The 17,961-nt window shown below is 37.3% G+C and overlaps 2 protein-coding genes across 2 annotated transcripts; both read right to left on the bottom strand.

Annotated features, from left to right (window-relative positions):
• Window positions 1-4,298: 4,298 nt before the first annotated feature.
• LOC137749237 (desmethyl-deoxy-podophyllotoxin synthase-like) lies at window positions 4,299-6,427 on the bottom strand. Its single transcript, XM_068489342.1, has 2 exons — window positions 5,355-6,427; window positions 4,299-5,134 (listed from the first exon to the last, which is right to left on the bottom strand). The coding sequence occupies exons 1-2, from the start codon at window positions 6,336-6,338 to the stop codon at window positions 4,490-4,492; spliced, it is 1,629 nt and encodes a 542-aa protein (XP_068345443.1). The 5' UTR covers window positions 6,339-6,427; the 3' UTR covers window positions 4,299-4,489.
• An 8,674-nt stretch (window positions 6,428-15,101) lies between these two features.
• Window positions 15,102-17,342, bottom strand: LOC137709522 (desmethyl-deoxy-podophyllotoxin synthase-like). Its single transcript, XM_068448608.1, has 2 exons — window positions 16,266-17,342; window positions 15,102-16,030 (listed from the first exon to the last, which is right to left on the bottom strand). The coding sequence occupies exons 1-2, from the start codon at window positions 17,193-17,195 to the stop codon at window positions 15,833-15,835; spliced, it is 1,128 nt and encodes a 375-aa protein (XP_068304709.1). The 5' UTR covers window positions 17,196-17,342; the 3' UTR covers window positions 15,102-15,832.
• Window positions 17,343-17,961: the final 619 nt, after the last annotated feature.

Raw genomic sequence — 17,961 nt, 5'->3', positions numbered from 1 at the left:
TGATCAATTTTTTAATCAATTTTGCAAAATATGATATGTCACCAATAAGAAATAATTACGTTAATTAATACTTAAGTAATAATCTAATCATTAAAAACCACATCATCTAATTTACAAAATATGATTTAAATATATAATCTCCTTAACACTATCCAATTATTAATTAACCATCCTAATAAAGGAGGTAAATTTGAGTAGAGATGTCTCACCGTAAACTTGAGCATGTTCTTTTGTAAGAGTGTAATCATTCATCTGATTAGACTGCCTTATTCAAGTTTTTCTTCGTATCAAATTTAGTTTAAAAAATCACAAGGATGCAGACAAGGAGAGAAGTGAAAAAAGGAAAGTAGGGTGTTTCGTCAATTAGAAGCATATTTTGATCCAGATAAGCTTTGATCAATTCCATCATACGACTTTGGGGTATTTTGCTTTGCAAATCAAAGCACTTCAATTTGGATTGATATGTTGAAAGAAAAACTAATGAAAAAGACTTGAAAACTTTGAGTTTTAATGATAAGGACAAAATAAAGGGTAAAGTGAATAGCACCATGATTAACTTTTTAGTGTAAAAATGTGGTTTTTCGTTAAAGTGACCAATATTGCGAGTTTTTCGTTAAAACTCCCTATGTTGAAAGCGCTTAAGGTCTTCTCAACTTAAATACTAGTTTTGGACTGGAACAACAAAATAAAATAAATGTATTTGGAGTGCAAATGTGCAAAGCAAGTTCTTAAAATATCACATAATAATGCATGAGAGATTTTCAACCAAGATGCTTAAGTTAGCCTGTACAATTTTCTATTTTTCAACGTATCATAATGAATTTTTATGGATCCCCCTCCCCAATTACTAAACAAAACCTTTGGAGTGAGGTTGTAACACGGTCACTCGCTGTTAGCTCTACTCAATTATATTTAGTGTTTATTCATCAATGTTTTACCTAATTGTATAAGTATAAAGTCGTTGTGCACTTACGTTGTAACACACAAATTAAATATATAGCTTGCACATATTCAAATGTCAATCAATAATTGATCAATTTTAATGTGGTCAAATTGATTGGTATTAAAATTAGGAAGCTGACTTGTTTGTCCATAACCACAAGTGGTAATAAGTCTAACATCTTTGGTTTATATATTTGTGAATATGTTAAAAAATATATATATTTGTGAATAATAATGTATAAAATGAGCTTATCTAATATAATTTTTCTCTAAAAAATTGTCAGTATCTTATAGATTATTTGCCCCTTCCACCAACACTAAACTTGTTTTCAAGAACCTCTTTTCACACTATTACAGTATGATGCATGACATCTTTTATGTTAATAAAATCAAACATAGTGGCGTTGTAAGATTCAAACAATTAACCTTACTTAGTGAGATAAGACTTTGTTATTATATTACCTACATGGACTGACTATTCATATGCAACAACTATAAAAGAACATCAGTTGGAATCATTGATCGATGAATATGTTATCATAATCATTTTTGTATTTGTCTGCCTAACAAATCAAATAATCATCGAATTTAGTGCAAATTGAGTATGATCGTGATCACGTCATTGACTAATAGCTTTAATTGTTAATGTGTGAAATCTTGAGGCTGAGCTGCCCCTGGCCTTTGGTTCCTTATGCCGATTGTACGCTAAGCAACTTCATTTCTTATTCGTCGTCTTAGGCAATCACTATGGACAACAAATTTTGGAAGAAGAAAAGCAAGAAGAGTAGCAATAGAACACTCACGAGTACATGTATTATTGATCATACATATCTGAATAACAAGCTTACATCTTAGAGCAAGTCAACCCCTAAAAAAATGCACCAGCACCCAGCCTATTTAATCCACTCAATGAACAGTGGTAATTATGAAGAATAGTGCTAGGTTAATCAAAATTTTAATCAATTTTGCAAACTATGATATGTCACCAATAAGAAATAATTATGTTATTTAATACTTAAGTAATAATTTAATCATCAACAACCACATCATCTAATTTATAAAATATAATTTAAATATATAATCTCCTTAACACTATCCAATTATTAATTAACCATTCTAATAAAGGAGGTAAATTTGAGTAGAGATGTCTCACCGTAAACTTGAGCATGTTCATTTGTAAGAGTGTAATCATTCATCTGATTAGATTGTCTTATTCAAGTTTTTCTTCATATCAAATTCAGTTTAAAAAATCACATGGATGTAGACAAGGAGAGAAGTGAAAAAAGCAAAATAGGGCGTTTTGTCAATTAGAAGCATATTTTGATCCAGATAAGCTTTGATCAATTCCATCATACGACTTTGGGGTATTTTTCTTTGCAAATCAAAGCACTTCAATTTGGATTGATATGTTGAAAGGAAAACTAATGAAAAAGGTTTGAAAATTTTAAATTTTAATGATAAGGACAAAATAAAAGGTAAAGTTAATAGTACTATGATTAACTTTTTAGTGTAAAAATGTGCTTTTTCGTTAAAGTGAACAGTACCACGAATTTTTCGTTAAAACTCCCTATATTGAAAGCGCTTAAGGTCTTCTCAACTTAAATACTAGTTTTGGACTGGAACAACAAAATAAAATAAATGTATTTGGAGTGCAAATGTGCAAAGCAAGTTCTTAAAATATCACATAATAATGCATGAGAGATTTTCAACCAAGATGCTTAAGTCAGCCTGTATAATTTTCTATTTTTCAACGTATCATAATGAATTTTTATGGATCCCCCTCCCCAACTACTAAACAAAACCTTTGGAGTGAGGTTGTACCACGGTCAATCGCTGTTAGCTCTACTCAATTATATTTAGTGTTTATTCATCAATATTTTACCTAATTGTATAAGTATAAAGTCTTTGTGCACTTACGTTGTAATACACAAATTAAATATATAGCTTTCACATATTCAAGTGTCAATCAATAATTGATCAATTTTAATGTGGTCAAATTGATTGGTATTAAAATTAGGCAGCTGACTTGTTTGTCCATAACCACAAGTGGTAATAAGTCTAACATCTTTGGTTTATATATTTGTGAATATGTTAAAAAAAATGTATATTTGTGAATAATAATGTATAAAATGAGCTTATCTAATATGATTTTTCTCTAAAAAATTGTCAGTATCTTATAGATTATTTGCCCCTTCCACCAACACTCTAAACTTGTTTTCAAGAACCTCTTTTCACACTAATACAGTATGATGCATGGCATCTTTTATGTTAATAAAATCAAGCGTAGTAGCTTTTTAAGATTCAAACAATCGACCTTACTTAGTGAGATAAGGTTTTATTATTCTATTACCTACATGAACTGATTATTCATATGCAACAACTATAAAAGAACATCAGTTGGAATCATTGATCGATGAATATGTTATCATAATCATTTTTGTATTTGTCTGCCTAACAAACCAACTAATCATCGCATTCAGTGCAGATTGAGTATGATCGTGATCACGTCATTGACTAATAGCTTTAATTGTTAATGTGTGAAATCTTGATGCTGAGCTGCCCCTAGCCTCTGGTTCCCGACACCGGTCGTACACTAAGCAAGTTCATTTCTTATTCGTCGTCTTAGGCAATCGCTATGGACAACAAATTTTGGAAGAAGAAAAGCAAGAAGAGTAGCAGTAGAACACTCACGAGTACATGTATTATTGATCATACATATCTGAATAACAAGCTTACATCTTAGAGCAAGTCCACCCCTAAAAAAATGCACCAGCACCCAGCCTATTTAATCCACTCAATGAACAGTAATAGACCCCAATGAACAGTAATAGGCCAAATGCATCTCAATTCCTAACAAAAAATAGCATAGTCAATTTTATTATTTTTTATTATAAAATAATAAACATAATAATTTTATTTTTAACTTCTGACTTTATAAAAAAATATTATTAATTATTGATATTTTTATAAAATATTATTATAAATTACACCCACACACACCTATACACACAAAAACACCATCGTTGCCGTCCCAAATCTGCTCCCCATTTTTCTAAAACCCCATCCTCTAGGTTGTGGGAAGAACTGGCGTTGAAATTGACAACATGGATGGCCGGCTAACATCAGATGGCCTGACATGTGGGTCTGTCGATTCTGGGCTGGTTTCCTGCCTGGCTTGGGCTGGGTGCCAACCTATTAGGTTGGGGTGGAGTGATTTGGCTGGGGGCCGACCTGTTTTGGGTGCTAGGTGCCAGGCAATCCACTCCCGGTAGACTTGCTCTTAGGGATGACATATTGAATTAACATTGCATTAATCATGTCTCATTACGCAAGTACTACATGAAAAAGAAGCCTGGATTTAAACAATCTGCAAACTGCAAGGATGAAGAAAATCGTTGCACTCGAAACTATGGGAACGGAAGTGGAAAGTTGCAAAGACTGGTGGACTGAAAACATGTTTTATTCTGTAAGGGAAAAATTCAAACCTAAAGCCATACACCAAAATGGTGCTGGTTTTGTTGGCCATTCATGGCAACAAAACGCCGAGTCACTCTGACTCATCGACTGAAGTAAAATGTGGGGTGGCAATTAGGTACAACGCATTCTTTCTCTTACAGCTCATTCCAAAGATCTCCGTCATATCCAGTTCGTTTGGATTCATCCCATTCGCCAGTTTCCAATCGAATCGGTAGAGCAATTCAGCAAGAGCAAGTTCAACCATGGTAACACCAAACGACATGCCTGGACACATTCTTCTGCCGGCCCCAAACGGGGTGAACTCAAAGTCAAAACCCTTAAAGTCAACAGAAGAATCCTGAAACCTCTCTGGCTTAAAACACTCAGCATCTGCCCCCCATATCTCTGGGTCTCTTCCCATTGCCCATAGATTAATAATTACTTTTGATTTAACTGGTAATTCGAACCCGCCAATTTGAACCGTGTCCCTTGCTTCTCTTGGGAGCAAAGGGGCTGGAGAGTGTAACCTCAGAGTTTCTTTCACCACCAATTTCAAGTAGTCCATTTTTTGAACATCTCTTTCTTCAATAACTTTGCTTTTCTTTCCTTCAAATTGGAGGACTAACTGTCTCACTTCAGCTTGAGCCCTCTTCATGACTCTTGGGTTTCTCATCAACTCTGACATTACCCATTCTAAGGTAGTAGCTGAAGTCTCGCTTCCTGCACCGAAGATGTCCTGCACATAACAAATTTTTTTTTACTGAGTTAGACCGTAAGGACGACATTGGTGTGTGGAGCAAAATGCGTAGCATGACAATAATTCATTTTCAATGTGCGGGACCAAAATCATGAGTTTCAAAAACGTAAGCAACCATTTGTGATAAAACCCCTTCATATATTTTTATAAAGTGATGAGTGATGTCTGCAGTACAACAAAGCAAGCCTACATTACTCACTAGAATGATATCTTTGATTTGATTGGTTGTCAAGCTGAACTCCGCCTTATTGGACTCCTTAAGTTTTAGAAAGACGTCAACAAAATTTCCCTCCTCCCCCTCCTCCTCCTCTGCTTTGTCATTGCCTGCTGTAGTACTAGTATTACTGATCTTCAAGTCCTTTTTGGATCGTTTGATCTTATGATCGTTGATGATATTTTCGAGAATCGTACCGAGCTTGCTTTTTACATCTTTCATAGCAGCGATCGACCCAGTAATGAACCCAAGAAAACTGAGTGAAGGAAACAAATCAGGAAGATCAAACCCACTAGCAAGTTTGGATGATTCGTCTAGTAGCGAAAGGAACTCCTTTTGGTCTTTGCATTTTTTCCCAAATGCCGCCTTTGACACTACGTCATTTACGAAGCTGCAGCACCTGTCACTAAAATTGATGGCAAGTCCCTTGTGAGACATTGAGCCAATGGACTCCATAAGATTCCGAACCTCTTCTTCTCTTACGGATCTGAAAGACTGCACATGTTTGGCGCTTAGTAGCTCGAAAATGCAAATCTTTCTCAGCGATCTCCATAAATCTCCATAAGGAGCAAAGATAATACCTCCTTGACCAAAAGACATAACCTCTGCCGCCAAAACAATAGGCCTCTGCGCAAATGCAAGCTCATGTGTCTTCAACACCTCCCGGGCAGCTTTGGCAGATGAAATAATCACGGCCTCTAATTGACCCAGTTTAAGGTGCATGATGGGTCCATGTTTCTTGGCCAAGTCTCTCAATGTGTGGTGTGGCAGTGGACCGACCATTTGATGCAAGTTTCCAATAATCGGCAGCTTCCATGGCCCTGGGGGTAACTTCAGGCCTCTGGCTCTGGATCGCTTCCAAAATATCACCAGGATGCAGAGAAGGAGAGAAGTGAAAAAAGAAAAATAGGGCGTTTCGACAATTAGAAACATAATTTGATTCAGATAAGCTGTGGTCACTTTCATCATAAGACTTTGGGGTATTTACTTGCAAATCAAAGCTCTTAAATTTGGATCGATATAATGAAAGTGCTAAGATCTTCTCTACTTAAATACTTTTTTTTATTGGAACATAAAAATAAAAATAATCATGCGGAGTGCAACTGTGGAACAACAAAATAAAATAAATGCATTTGGAGTGCGATGTGCAAAGCAAGTTCATAAAATATTCCACAATAATGCAGGATACATTTTTCAAACAAGATGCATGTATTCTAGCAGGATGCTTAAATTATCAATATGAAACTAGTCCCAATTTTGGACGAGATACAAATTCTAGAACCCCCTCCCCAACTAATATATATATATTTTTTTTTGAGTGAGATTGTAACATCGCTACTCTCTGTTACTCTATTCAAATATATTAAAGTATTTAGGGATAAATTATAGGCCTAGTGGTTGAAAATGAATTCTTGGTTCATATTATGCTCGGCACGTTCTGGGATCAATTCTGGTGTTAGTGAATCACACGATAGTGGTTAGGAGGATGTTGAAATGTCTCTATGAGCCTTTCCGATTCCCGAATGGGCATATTGCCATGACGAAGCCACCAACTGATCCCCTTTAAAAAAAAAAAAAACCATATTAAAGTGTTTTATTCATCAATATTTTACCTAAAGTACCATTATACAGTCTTTCTTCACTTACGTTGTAACACACAAATTAAATATATATCTTGCACATATTCAAGTGTCACCCAATTATATATTGATCAATTTTAATGTGATCAATTGATTGGTATTCAAATTTGGTAATAAGTCTAACATTCTTTTGTTAATATAGTTTAGTAAGAATAATAAATATATAATTTTAGAGTTGGTTTTGACTTTGCTAATAATAATGTACAAATGGAGCTTACATGATATTTTTCCTAAAAAATTGTCAGTATAAGCATATTTATAGATTACATGTGCCTATCATAAAAATTAAAAAAAGAGACAAGATTTCTTTCTTTTCTTTGTGGGCCTTTCATGTTGATTAAGTGGAGGTTTAAATTTGAACTGAGGTTTTTTTTTAGAAACGCTTTTAAAATGAATGAACACGTTTTTAGATAAATGTTTTTGGGTTCTAAAAACAATTCAAGTGTTTTTCCACATTTTACTAAGGATTGATTTCAAAAACATTGTCATCAAAAGCTCTTTCAATCATTTTAAAAGTAATTCCAAACGAATTTCTAACTGTCACATGTAGTTTCATTCAATTATCTACATAAAATGACTATTCATATGCAAGAACTAGAAAAAACATCGGTTTGAATCATGATCAATGAATATGATGTTGGGGAAAAGATAGGGAAATTCAAAGATTCACTTACCAATCAAGTGGAGTCGGAGTAGGTAGGTGCCATGGGCCCGCTGTAATGCTAAATGCTATAGTGACCGCCATCACCAGACCTGAGACAATTGTCGTCGACAAACAATCTGCATTTGGGCATAGCTGCTCAGTATTTGGCTTTGGGTAGGTACATCATACTGTAAGATTTTCTGATCTTAATAATTCACATACCTTAAGCCTTACGGGAAGGCTTTGTTATATACACTACAATATACAACTTTACAATTTTAAAAGACAAGGACTGCACTCCACACATGCAGCAGCTCATTAACAGCACACCATAGCACTCGGAGCAATAGCACAGCAATAATAAAAATGTCTTCCCTGCTGTCCATGAGTCAGCATTCACATGTCCTCTTGCTCTCTTTCCTTTATGACAATGATGACTGTAGTTGTAATGATGGCAGCCACTTAGCAAGACTCGGACTTGGTTTAACAGCCCCCCGCAAGCTGACAGGAGGAGAAACAACTGGAAGCTTGGAAACAAGATGCTTGAACCGTGAAGAGGACAATCCTTTTGTAAACAGATCAGCAATCTGGTCTTGAGAACATATGAAATTCACAAATAACTCTTGACGAACCACTTTCTCACGAACATAATGATAATCCACCTCCAAGTGTTTGGTACGGGAGTGAAAAACTGGATTTGAAGCAAGGGCAATGGAGGAAACATTGTCACACCAGATTGTTGGTCTATCAAGATGCAAGTGTAAGTCACGAAATAGAGAGCGGAACCATGATACTTCTGCAGCAGTATAAGCAAGCTGCCGATATTCAGCTTCGGAACTTGACCTACTGACAGTTTTCTGCTTTTTCGAACTCCAAGACACTAGATTGGACCCTAAGTAAATGCAAAAACCACCTGTGGAATGCCGTGTATCAGGATTCCCAGCGTAATCAGCATCAGAATATGCTGTAAGTTGTGCAGTACCAGGTTTATACACAAGACCATGATTGTGTGTGGCTTTAACATATCGAAGGATCCGCTTAACTGCCATCCAGTGAGTATTCTTTGGAGAGTGCATGAACTGACAAACCTGGTTTACAGCATAGGAGAGATCTGGTCGCGTGATAGTTAAATACTGAAGTGCTCCAACAACACTTCGATACATCTCGGAATTGTCATGTGGCTCACCAGTGTAAGCACTGAGTTTCTGTCCGCAGGAAACAGGAGTGGAAATTGGTTTAGCATCCAAAAACTTTGTACGCTGAAGCAAGTCCACAGCATACTTGGCCTGATTCAAATGCATTTGATCACCACAATAGGTTACTTCGACACCCAGAAAATAATGAAGAGGCCCCAAGTCCTTCATTGAAAACAAAGTGCCCAGTTTACATATCAAGCTAGACATGTGGCGAGTACTGTTCCCTGTCAACAATATATCATCTACGTAGATCAATAAAATCAAGTAGACACCAGAGTTATTGAAAACAAATAAACTGTAATCACACGTGGATGCCTGAAACCCTAATTGAAGCAAAAACTCTGAAAAACGTTGAAACCAGGCTCGCGGAGCTTGTTTCAACCCGTATATACTCCTTTGCAATTTGCAGACATGTGTTGGATGCTGCTCATCAATGAAACCTGCAGGTTGTCGCATATAGACTTCCTCCTTCAGAAATCCATGCAAGAAGGCATTTTGTACATCTAATTGCCTGATATGCCATTTTTTTGAAACTGCCAAACTAAGAACCAGGCGTATGGTGCTGTGCTTGACCACAGGACTAAAGGTCTCGGTGTAATCAAGTCCAGGCTGTTGATGAAATCCATTGGCGACTAACCTCGCCTTGTGCCTTTCTACAGAGCCATCCGCCCGGCGTTTGATTTTAAAGACCCATTTGTTTGGCAGCACATTCATTTTTGAATGATAAGGAACAAGCTCCCACGTGCCACAGTGCTGCAATGCATTAAATTCGAGAACCATGGCCTCCCTCCATTTGTGGTGTTTGACTGCCTGACTAAAACAGGTTGGTTCAACGAAAGAAAGATCAGTAGAGACATGCATAGCATATTTAGGATTAGGTTTTTGTATTCCAGACTGTGAGCGAGTCATCATGCGCGGCCTTATGGAAGCACGATCATGGTCTGAAGGTGGCAGAGAATGAGGCGGGAGTGACACAACAACTGGGACTTGCTCATTTAAAATTTGGTTCGTGGAACTAGGGTCAGGAAAAGATAAGGTGGTTTGAGGGTTGGAAGGAGCAGATAACATGGGAGAGTGAGGAAGGGTAGGGTATTCAGGATTTTGCGGGTTGGTTGTGGTGATGTTTGGCTGGGATGGGGATGCTAAAGGAGGGATAGGATTCAGCAAAGAGAGAGAAGTATCTGTCGAAAGTATAGGAAATGTGAACAAAAGATTAGGAGAAGCAAAACTACCTGTGTTATCAACGTTTTCCCGCAAGGATGTGAGTTCCTTAAATGGAAATGAGTCCTCATCGAATAGGACATGGCGAGACAAATAGATTCGTCTCGTGGACAGGTCCAAACATTTATACCCTTGATGATTCAGTGAGTAGCCTAAAAATACACATGGTTTGGACTTGGGTTGAAGTTTATTTTGTGCATAAGGTACAAGCCACGGAAAACACTTACAACCAAACACCTTTAAGGTTTCATAGTTTGGAGGTTTTTCAAATAATGTCTCATAGGGCGAGTTATGAGACAGAACTCGAGTTGGCAATCGATTAATTAAATAAGTTGCTGTTGAACATGCATCAAACCAATATTTGTTTGGAAGGGAAGAGTGAGAAAGCAAGACAATACTTGTTTCGACAATATGTCGATGTTTTCTTTCTGCTAGGCCATTTTGCTCGGGGTGTTTTGGACACGAAAACCGTTGAGAAATGCCATTTGTTGCAAGAAACTGTTGAAAACTTCGACTTTTGTACTCACCTCCTTCATCACATTGAAGGGTTTTGATTGAGGTATTAAACAAATTTTCGACCTTAGCTTTAAATTGAACAAATATTTCAAACACTTCAGACTTATTTTTCATGGGAAAAATCCAAGAGTACCTGGAATAATCGTCCACAAACAAAACATAATATCGAAAACCTTCAGTTGAAATAACTGGAGAACACCAAACATCGGAATGTAAAAGTTGTAAGGGAAGTTGGGAAACAGACTCAGAAGTACTAAACGGTAGCTTAGTACTTTTTCCTAAAGGACACGAATGACAAAACGTTACATCCGCAGTACCATGAATGGGTACTTGTTTGTTGGAAATTAAAAACTTGATAACTGACGACGCAGGATGACCAAGACGTGAATGCCATTTTTGAGCCGAGACTCGAATGCCTAGACACACTGAAATAGGGTTATGGAACTGTCCACTGCCACCAAAAAATGGGTATAAGCCATTCTCACATCGCCCGCGGAAAAGCGTCCTCCGGGTCTTGAGGTCCTTAACAAGAAAGAAATGAGGAAAGATGAGTAAATAGCAATTATTGTCTAGGGTAAAACGGTGTGCAGAAATGATGTTTGTAGAAGCAGTGGGGCAGCGTAAAATATTTTGCAATTTAAATGAGCAAGATTGTGTTTGTAGTTGATTCGAACCCATGTGAGAGATAGAAATGCCAGTATCATTACCTACACCACCCACATTCTGATTACCATTATACTCTTGTGGGTTTACCAGATTCTGGATGTCTGGAGTTACATGAGCATTAGCACCGGTGTCCAAAAGCCACAGTCCATTATTCTGCCGATTGAGAGGAACCGAAGATGTTGCCATGGCAGTAAGCTGCTTTGCTGGAATTCTCCCTTCATAGGCTGCATTCATTCTTTGATAGCAATCTAGGGCAGGATGCCCTTGTTTTCCACATATCTGGCATGTGAGTCGTTCTCCTGTGGGAGTAATTTTCTCACCATTGTATGCCGAGTTTGTCCTTTGAGTATTGGTGCGAGGAAAGAACCCCCGTGGATTGATCGCACCACCACCACGTGTGGTCTGAAAAGCGCCACGTCCAGTTCCACGAAGTCGTCCACCACGACCTCTGGTAGTGACAAAAGCATGCACCGGAGCAGCCTCCACAGACAGAACATTCTGTGCAGCCATGCGTCTCTCGGTAGTCAGAAGGAGGGCCTCAAGTGTAGGATACGCGATTGGAGTATCACGTGCTTGAGCAGCACTCACTGTCATTTCATAGGCAGGGCCCAAATTGTTCAAGATAATCTGGACCAGTTCATCATCATTCACGGGGTTGCCAGCTAGGGCAAGGTTATCAGTAATCGAGTTCATTCGATCAAGATAATCAGCAATAGACATGTCACCTTTCTTAGTTTGCATCAGTTCATTGCGAAGAAACAAAATACGGTTTTGGGACGTAGAAGCATACCGTTGCTCTAGAGCCTCCCAGGTATCATGGGAGGACCTCTTGCTGGCGACAGCGGATAACACAGATGGTGTGAGAGAGCCATTGATCCAGCTTAGTATCAGTTGATCATGCTGCACCCAGATTGTGTAGGCAGGGTTGACAGCAGCAGCACCAGGAAGATGTTTGGGTGGACAGATGATGGACCCATCAACATATCCCATCAGGTTACGACTCTTGAGGATTGGAAGGATCTGAGCCAACCACAAAGGATAGTTGGTTCGATCTAGTTTTATGTTGACAAGCGTAGTCATAGAGGAGAAAGGATTCATAGTAGGGTTGGAAGTTGCAGCGCCGTTGGTGGTATCAGCCATGGAGAAGAAAAAAAAAAATCTAAGTCGTTAGACTGCTAGGGCTCTTGATACCATGTAAGATTTTCTGATCTTAATAATTCACATACCTTAAGCCTTACGGGAAGGCTTTGTTATATACACTACAATATACAACTTTACAATTTTAAAAGACAAGGACTGCACTCCACACATGCAGCAGCTCATTAACAGCACACCATAGCACTCGGAGCAATAGCACAGCAATAATAAAAATGTCTTCCCTGCTGTCCATGAGTCAGCATTCACATGTCCTCTTGCTCTCTTTCCTTTATGACAATGATGACTGTAGTTGTAATGATGGCAGCCACTTAGCAAGACTCGGACTTGGTTTAACACATACATACTCTATAACGCTAACCGTCATAGCCCCATGTACTATGATGTTGGAGTTTGCAGAAGCTTGTGACATAACAGATGCAGAACCGAGTTACAAGAACGAGCTAGGTGAGCAAAGAAAGGCCAACAGAAAGGTGTTGGAGCTAACAATACCATAATTCCCGGTTGCAAATTGCAAGAGAGTACATCTAAAGGATTCTCAACATACCAAGTAGAAAAATTAGTTACAATTAAGAGTAGAATATAGTCGACTCGCAACTAATCAACACAGATTCTGATTTAGAAAATTCAGTTTATGAGTTCATGCAAAGCTACCTGCAATTCTTGACCTATATGTATCTGGAGTACACCATCAAAGCTACTTGCAACCCTTAACCTACCTTACACTGCGATTAATGAACTTTTCCGATCATTTGATTGCTTAAGTTGCATTGATTAGTGATTCTCTAACATTGTTTAGGTCATTAACTAATATATGATCAGAAATTAGCATCAGATTAACCATTCTTTGATATGTGACTCGAAGTAGCACCATTGGTTTATCAAATTCAGCATATGAGTGTCAAATGCCAATGCATGAATGAGACCATCACTGCATATGGTCTAATATCCTAATGGATAGAGTACTGGATTTCTACTCTTGTCGTGCGTTCATGTTCGAAATTCTCTCATTCCTTGAATTATTGCAATAGTTTCAAACTCTCCCCTATTCTTACCATCAGCAAAGCTATTTCCAATTCTTAATTTATCTAATCGCACCTCTTTATATACATATACATATCTATATATATATATATATATATATATATATATATATACACACACATATCTATATACATATATATATATATATATATATATATATATATATATGTATGCATAATACCTCGTACCTTGGTGCCACGCTGTCGTTCATGAGTCAGCCTCAGCGGCCCGGTCATTGGAAATCTCGACGGCGAGCCTTGCTAGCATTCCTAGCTCCTTTCTTGCTTGCAATTAGAATTGTCAAGGAAATGTGTGTGGCGAACCCAAATCCCCATGGAAGAAGGATGACGATGAGCTTGAGACTGATGAAGCTCATAGAGAGATGCCACCGCCATCATAAACAAAACAATAGAAATATGTATGAATTTGGGAAATTCAAATTCTTGCTTCCCCTTATATTGGGCCTTGAGTTTTCTAAACTAGTCTATTGGGCCATTGGGCTTCCTTTTTCCGGGTTTATATTTAAATAATTGATTTGAAGACCATTTTTTTTCTTTTTCTAATAACTCTTCAACTGATAATTATTAAGAGTAATGTTAGGTTGACTAATTTTATAAATTATATGACGAATCATCAATAGAAAATAATCACGTTAATCAACACTTAAATACTAATTCAATTATCAACAACCACGTCATCTAATTTACAAAATATGATTTAAAGAGATAGTCTCTCTAGCATTACCCAATTATTAATTAACCACTCTAATAAAAGAGGTAAATTTCAGTAGAGATGTCTCACTGTAAACTTGAGCATGTTTGTTTGTAACAATGTTTAATCACTCACTTGATTAGGCTGTCCTAATCAAGTGTTTCTTCGTATCAAATTCAGTTTAGAAAACTTAAAGACACAAGTTTTCATATTACACAAGTGGAGATATAATGTCTCACATTAGTTAAAATCAAACAAGACCTGACTGTTTAACAGTTGATTGAGTTTATACTATTCGAGAGTGAAACCAATCCAAATTGTCAGACTAGCGCTTATTGATGAATATTTATTCATATATATTATGAATAACAAGTCCAAATTCAGCACATATTTTGAATAATTAAAATATTATCTATTGGATTCCCATAATCTTTAAACTATTTTTAATGGAGTACTTAAGTTTAACGTGATCATTTTTCTATTTGTTTGACTAATTAACCGAACAATTAGCAGATTTAGTCAAGATTTGAGTACGATCGTGATCGCATCATCGACCGATAGCTTTAACATTGTTAATGTGTAAAATCTTGAGGCCGAGCCGACTTTGGCCAATGGTTCCTGGCGCCGACACCGATCGTACTCAAACCAAATGCATGTCTTATTCATCGTCTCGGGCAATCGCTATGGACAACAAATTTTAGAAGAAGAAGAGTAGCAATAGAGTAGTAATATGGAGGGGGATTTTGGAACTTCCGACAAATTGAATATTAGAAAGACATCTTGGTCTCAGTAGTTTGGGAAAAAATTCCTTTGCCAAACTTAGCCCAAGGCTCTGAAAAGTGAGCAATATAGCCAATAAAAAGATGGTGTGTCATCAACGTACGAAGTAACATTTACTAAAAGAACATATACAAGTACATATATCTGTACATATCTGAATAACAAGTTTACATCTTAGGAATGACAAACAATAACAAAGTTTTATCTTACTATGTCCTAGAGCCGACACCACTCAACACTGCATTAATCATGCCTTATTATGCAATTACTAAATGAAAAGAAGCATTAGATTCAAACAATCTGCAAACTGCAGGAATGAAAATCGTTGCAATTGAAAATATAGGAAGAGAGTAGGACCTTGTGGAGACTGATGGGACTGAAAACATGTTTTAGCTTGTCAATGGTGTTGGTTTTGTTGGCCATTAATGGCAACAAAACGTCAAGTCACTCTGACTCATCGACTGAAGTAAAATGTGGGGTGGCAATTAGGTACAACGTATTCTCTCTCTTACAGACCCCTCCAAAGCTCTCCGTCATGTCAAGTTCGTCTGGATTCATCCCATTCGCTAGTTTCCAATCGAAGCAGTAGAGCAATTCAGCAAGAGCAAGTTCAACCATGGTAACACCAAATGACATACCTGGACACATTCTTCTGCCGGCCCCAAACGGAGTGAACTCAAAGTCAAAACCCTTAAAGTCAACAGAAGAACCATGAAATCTCTCTGGCTTAAAACACTCAGCATCTGCCCCCCATATATCTGGGTCTCTTCCTATTGCCCATGCATTAATAATTACTTTTGATTTAACTTGTACTTCGAATCCGCCAATTTGAACCGTGTCCCTTGCTTCTCTTGGGAGCAAAGGGGCTGGAGAGTGTAACCTCAGAATTTCTTATACCACCGATTTCAAGTAGTCCATTTTTTTAACATCTCTTTCTTCAATAACTTTGTTTTTGTTTCCTTCCGATTGGAGGACTAACTGTCTCACTTCAACTTGAGCCCTCCTCATGATTCTTGGGCTTCTCATCAACCCTGACATTGCCCATTCTAAGGTAGTAGCTGAAGTCTCGCTTCCTGCAGAGAACATGTCCTGCACATAACAATTTTTTTTTCACTAAGTTAGACCGTAAGAATGACATTGATGTGTGGGACAAAATGTGCAGCATAATAATAATTGATTTTCAATTTGTGAAACCAAAATCATGAGTTTCGAAAACATGAGCAACCATTTGTGATAGAACCCTTTCGTATGTTTTTTATAAAATGATGAGTGACGACGAAGATAAAATGTCTGCAGTACAACAAAGTAAGCCTACATTACTCACCATAATCATATCTTTGATATGATTAGTTGTGAAATTGAACTCCACCTTGTTGGACTCTTTAAGTTTTAGAAGTACGTCAACAAAATTTTCCTCCTCCTCCAGCGCTTTGTCATTGCTTTTGATTTTATGATCGTTGATGATACGTTCGAGAATCGTGTTGAGCTTGCTTTGTATGTCTTTGAGAGCAGGGATCGACCCAGTAATGAAACCAAGAAAACTGAGTGAAGGAAACAAATCAGGAATATCAAACCCACTAGCAAGTTTGTTTACTTCGTCTAGTAGCGAAAGGAACTCCTTTTGGTCTTTGCATTTTTTCCCAAATGCTGCCTTCGACACTACGCCACTCGTGAAGCTGCAGCACCTGTCCCTAAAATTGATGGCAAGCCCCTCGTGAGACATTGAGCCAATGGACTCAATAAGATTCCATACCTCTTCTTCTCTTACGGATCTGAAAGACTGCACACGTGTCGCGCTCAGTAGCTCGAAAACACAAATCTTTCTCAGTGATCTCCATAAATCTCCATAAGGAGCAAAGATAGAACTTGATTGACCAAAAGATATAACCTCTGCAGCCCAAACCTTAGGCCTCTGCGCAAATGTAAGCTCATGTGTCTTCAAGACCTCCCGGGCACCTTTGGCAGATGAAATAATCACGGCGTCTAATTGACCGAGTTTAAGGTACATGATGGGTCCATGTTTCTTGGCTAAATCTCTCAGTGTGTGGTGTGGCAGCCGACCGATCATTTGATGCAAGTTTCCAATAACAGGCAGCTTCCATGGCCCAGGGGGTGACTTTAGGCCTCCGGCTCTGGATTGCTTCCAAAAAATCACCAGGATGCAGACAAGGAGAGAAGTGAAAAAAGGAAAATAGGGCGTTTCGTCAATTAGAAACATAATTTGATCCAGATAAGCTGTGATCAATTTCATCATAAGACTATGGAGTGTAAATGTGCAAAGCAAGTTCTTAAAATATCACATAATAATGCATGAGAGATTTTCAACCAAAATGCTTAAGTTAGCCTGTACAATTTTCTATTTGTCAACGTTTCATAATGAATTTTTATGGATCCCCCTCCCCAACTAATAAGCAAAACCTTTGGAGTGAGGTTGTAACAAGACCACTCGCTGTTAGCTCTACTCAATTATATTTAGTGTTTATTCATCAATATTTTACCTAATTGTATAAGTATAAAATCGTTGTCCGCTTACGTTGTAACACACAAATTAGATATATAGCTTGCACACAATCAAGTGTCAATCAATAATTGATCAATTTTAATGTGATCAAATTAATTAGGCAACTGACTTGTTTGTCCATAACCACAAGTTTAGTAATAAGTCTAACATCTTTGGTTAATATATTTGTGAATATATTCAATATATATATATATATATATATATTTGTGAATAATAATGTATAAAATGAGCTTATCTAATATGATTTTTCCCTAAAAAATTGTCACTATCTGCATATTTATAGATTATTTGCCCTTCCACCAACACTCCAAACTTGTTTTCAAGAACCTTTTTTCACACTAATACAGTATGATGCATGGCATCTTTCATGTAAATAAAATTAAGCGTAGTGACATTCTAAGATTCAAACAGTCCACTCTATTTAATGGAATAAGGCTTTATTATTGTTATTTCATTTGGATTAAGTAGTGGTTTACATTTTGAACTAGTTGTCACATGT

The sequence above is a fragment of the Pyrus communis genome, chromosome 11, assembly GCF_963583255.1.
Source record: "Pyrus communis chromosome 11, drPyrComm1.1, whole genome shotgun sequence".
Classification (NCBI taxonomy): domain Eukaryota; kingdom Viridiplantae; phylum Streptophyta; class Magnoliopsida; order Rosales; family Rosaceae; genus Pyrus; species Pyrus communis.
This window is presented reverse-complemented; position numbering and strand designations above follow the sequence as displayed.

Excerpts from the sequence above, each read along its gene's own strand:
- LOC137749237 (XM_068489342.1), bottom strand. The coding sequence starts at position 6,338 with ATGATGAAAGTGACCACAGCTTATCTGAATCAAATTATGTTTCTAATT. Across the intron at positions 5,135-5,354 it reads AAATCAAAGATATCATTCTA|GACATCTTCGGTGCAGGAAG; the intron begins GTGAGTAATGTA and ends TGTTATGTGCAG.
- LOC137709522 (XM_068448608.1), bottom strand. The coding sequence starts at position 17,195 with ATGATGAAATTGATCACAGCTTATCTGGATCAAATTATGTTTCTAATT. Across the intron at positions 16,031-16,265 it reads ATATCAAAGATATGATTATG|GACATGTTCTCTGCAGGAAG; the intron begins GTGAGTAATGTA and ends TGTTATGTGCAG.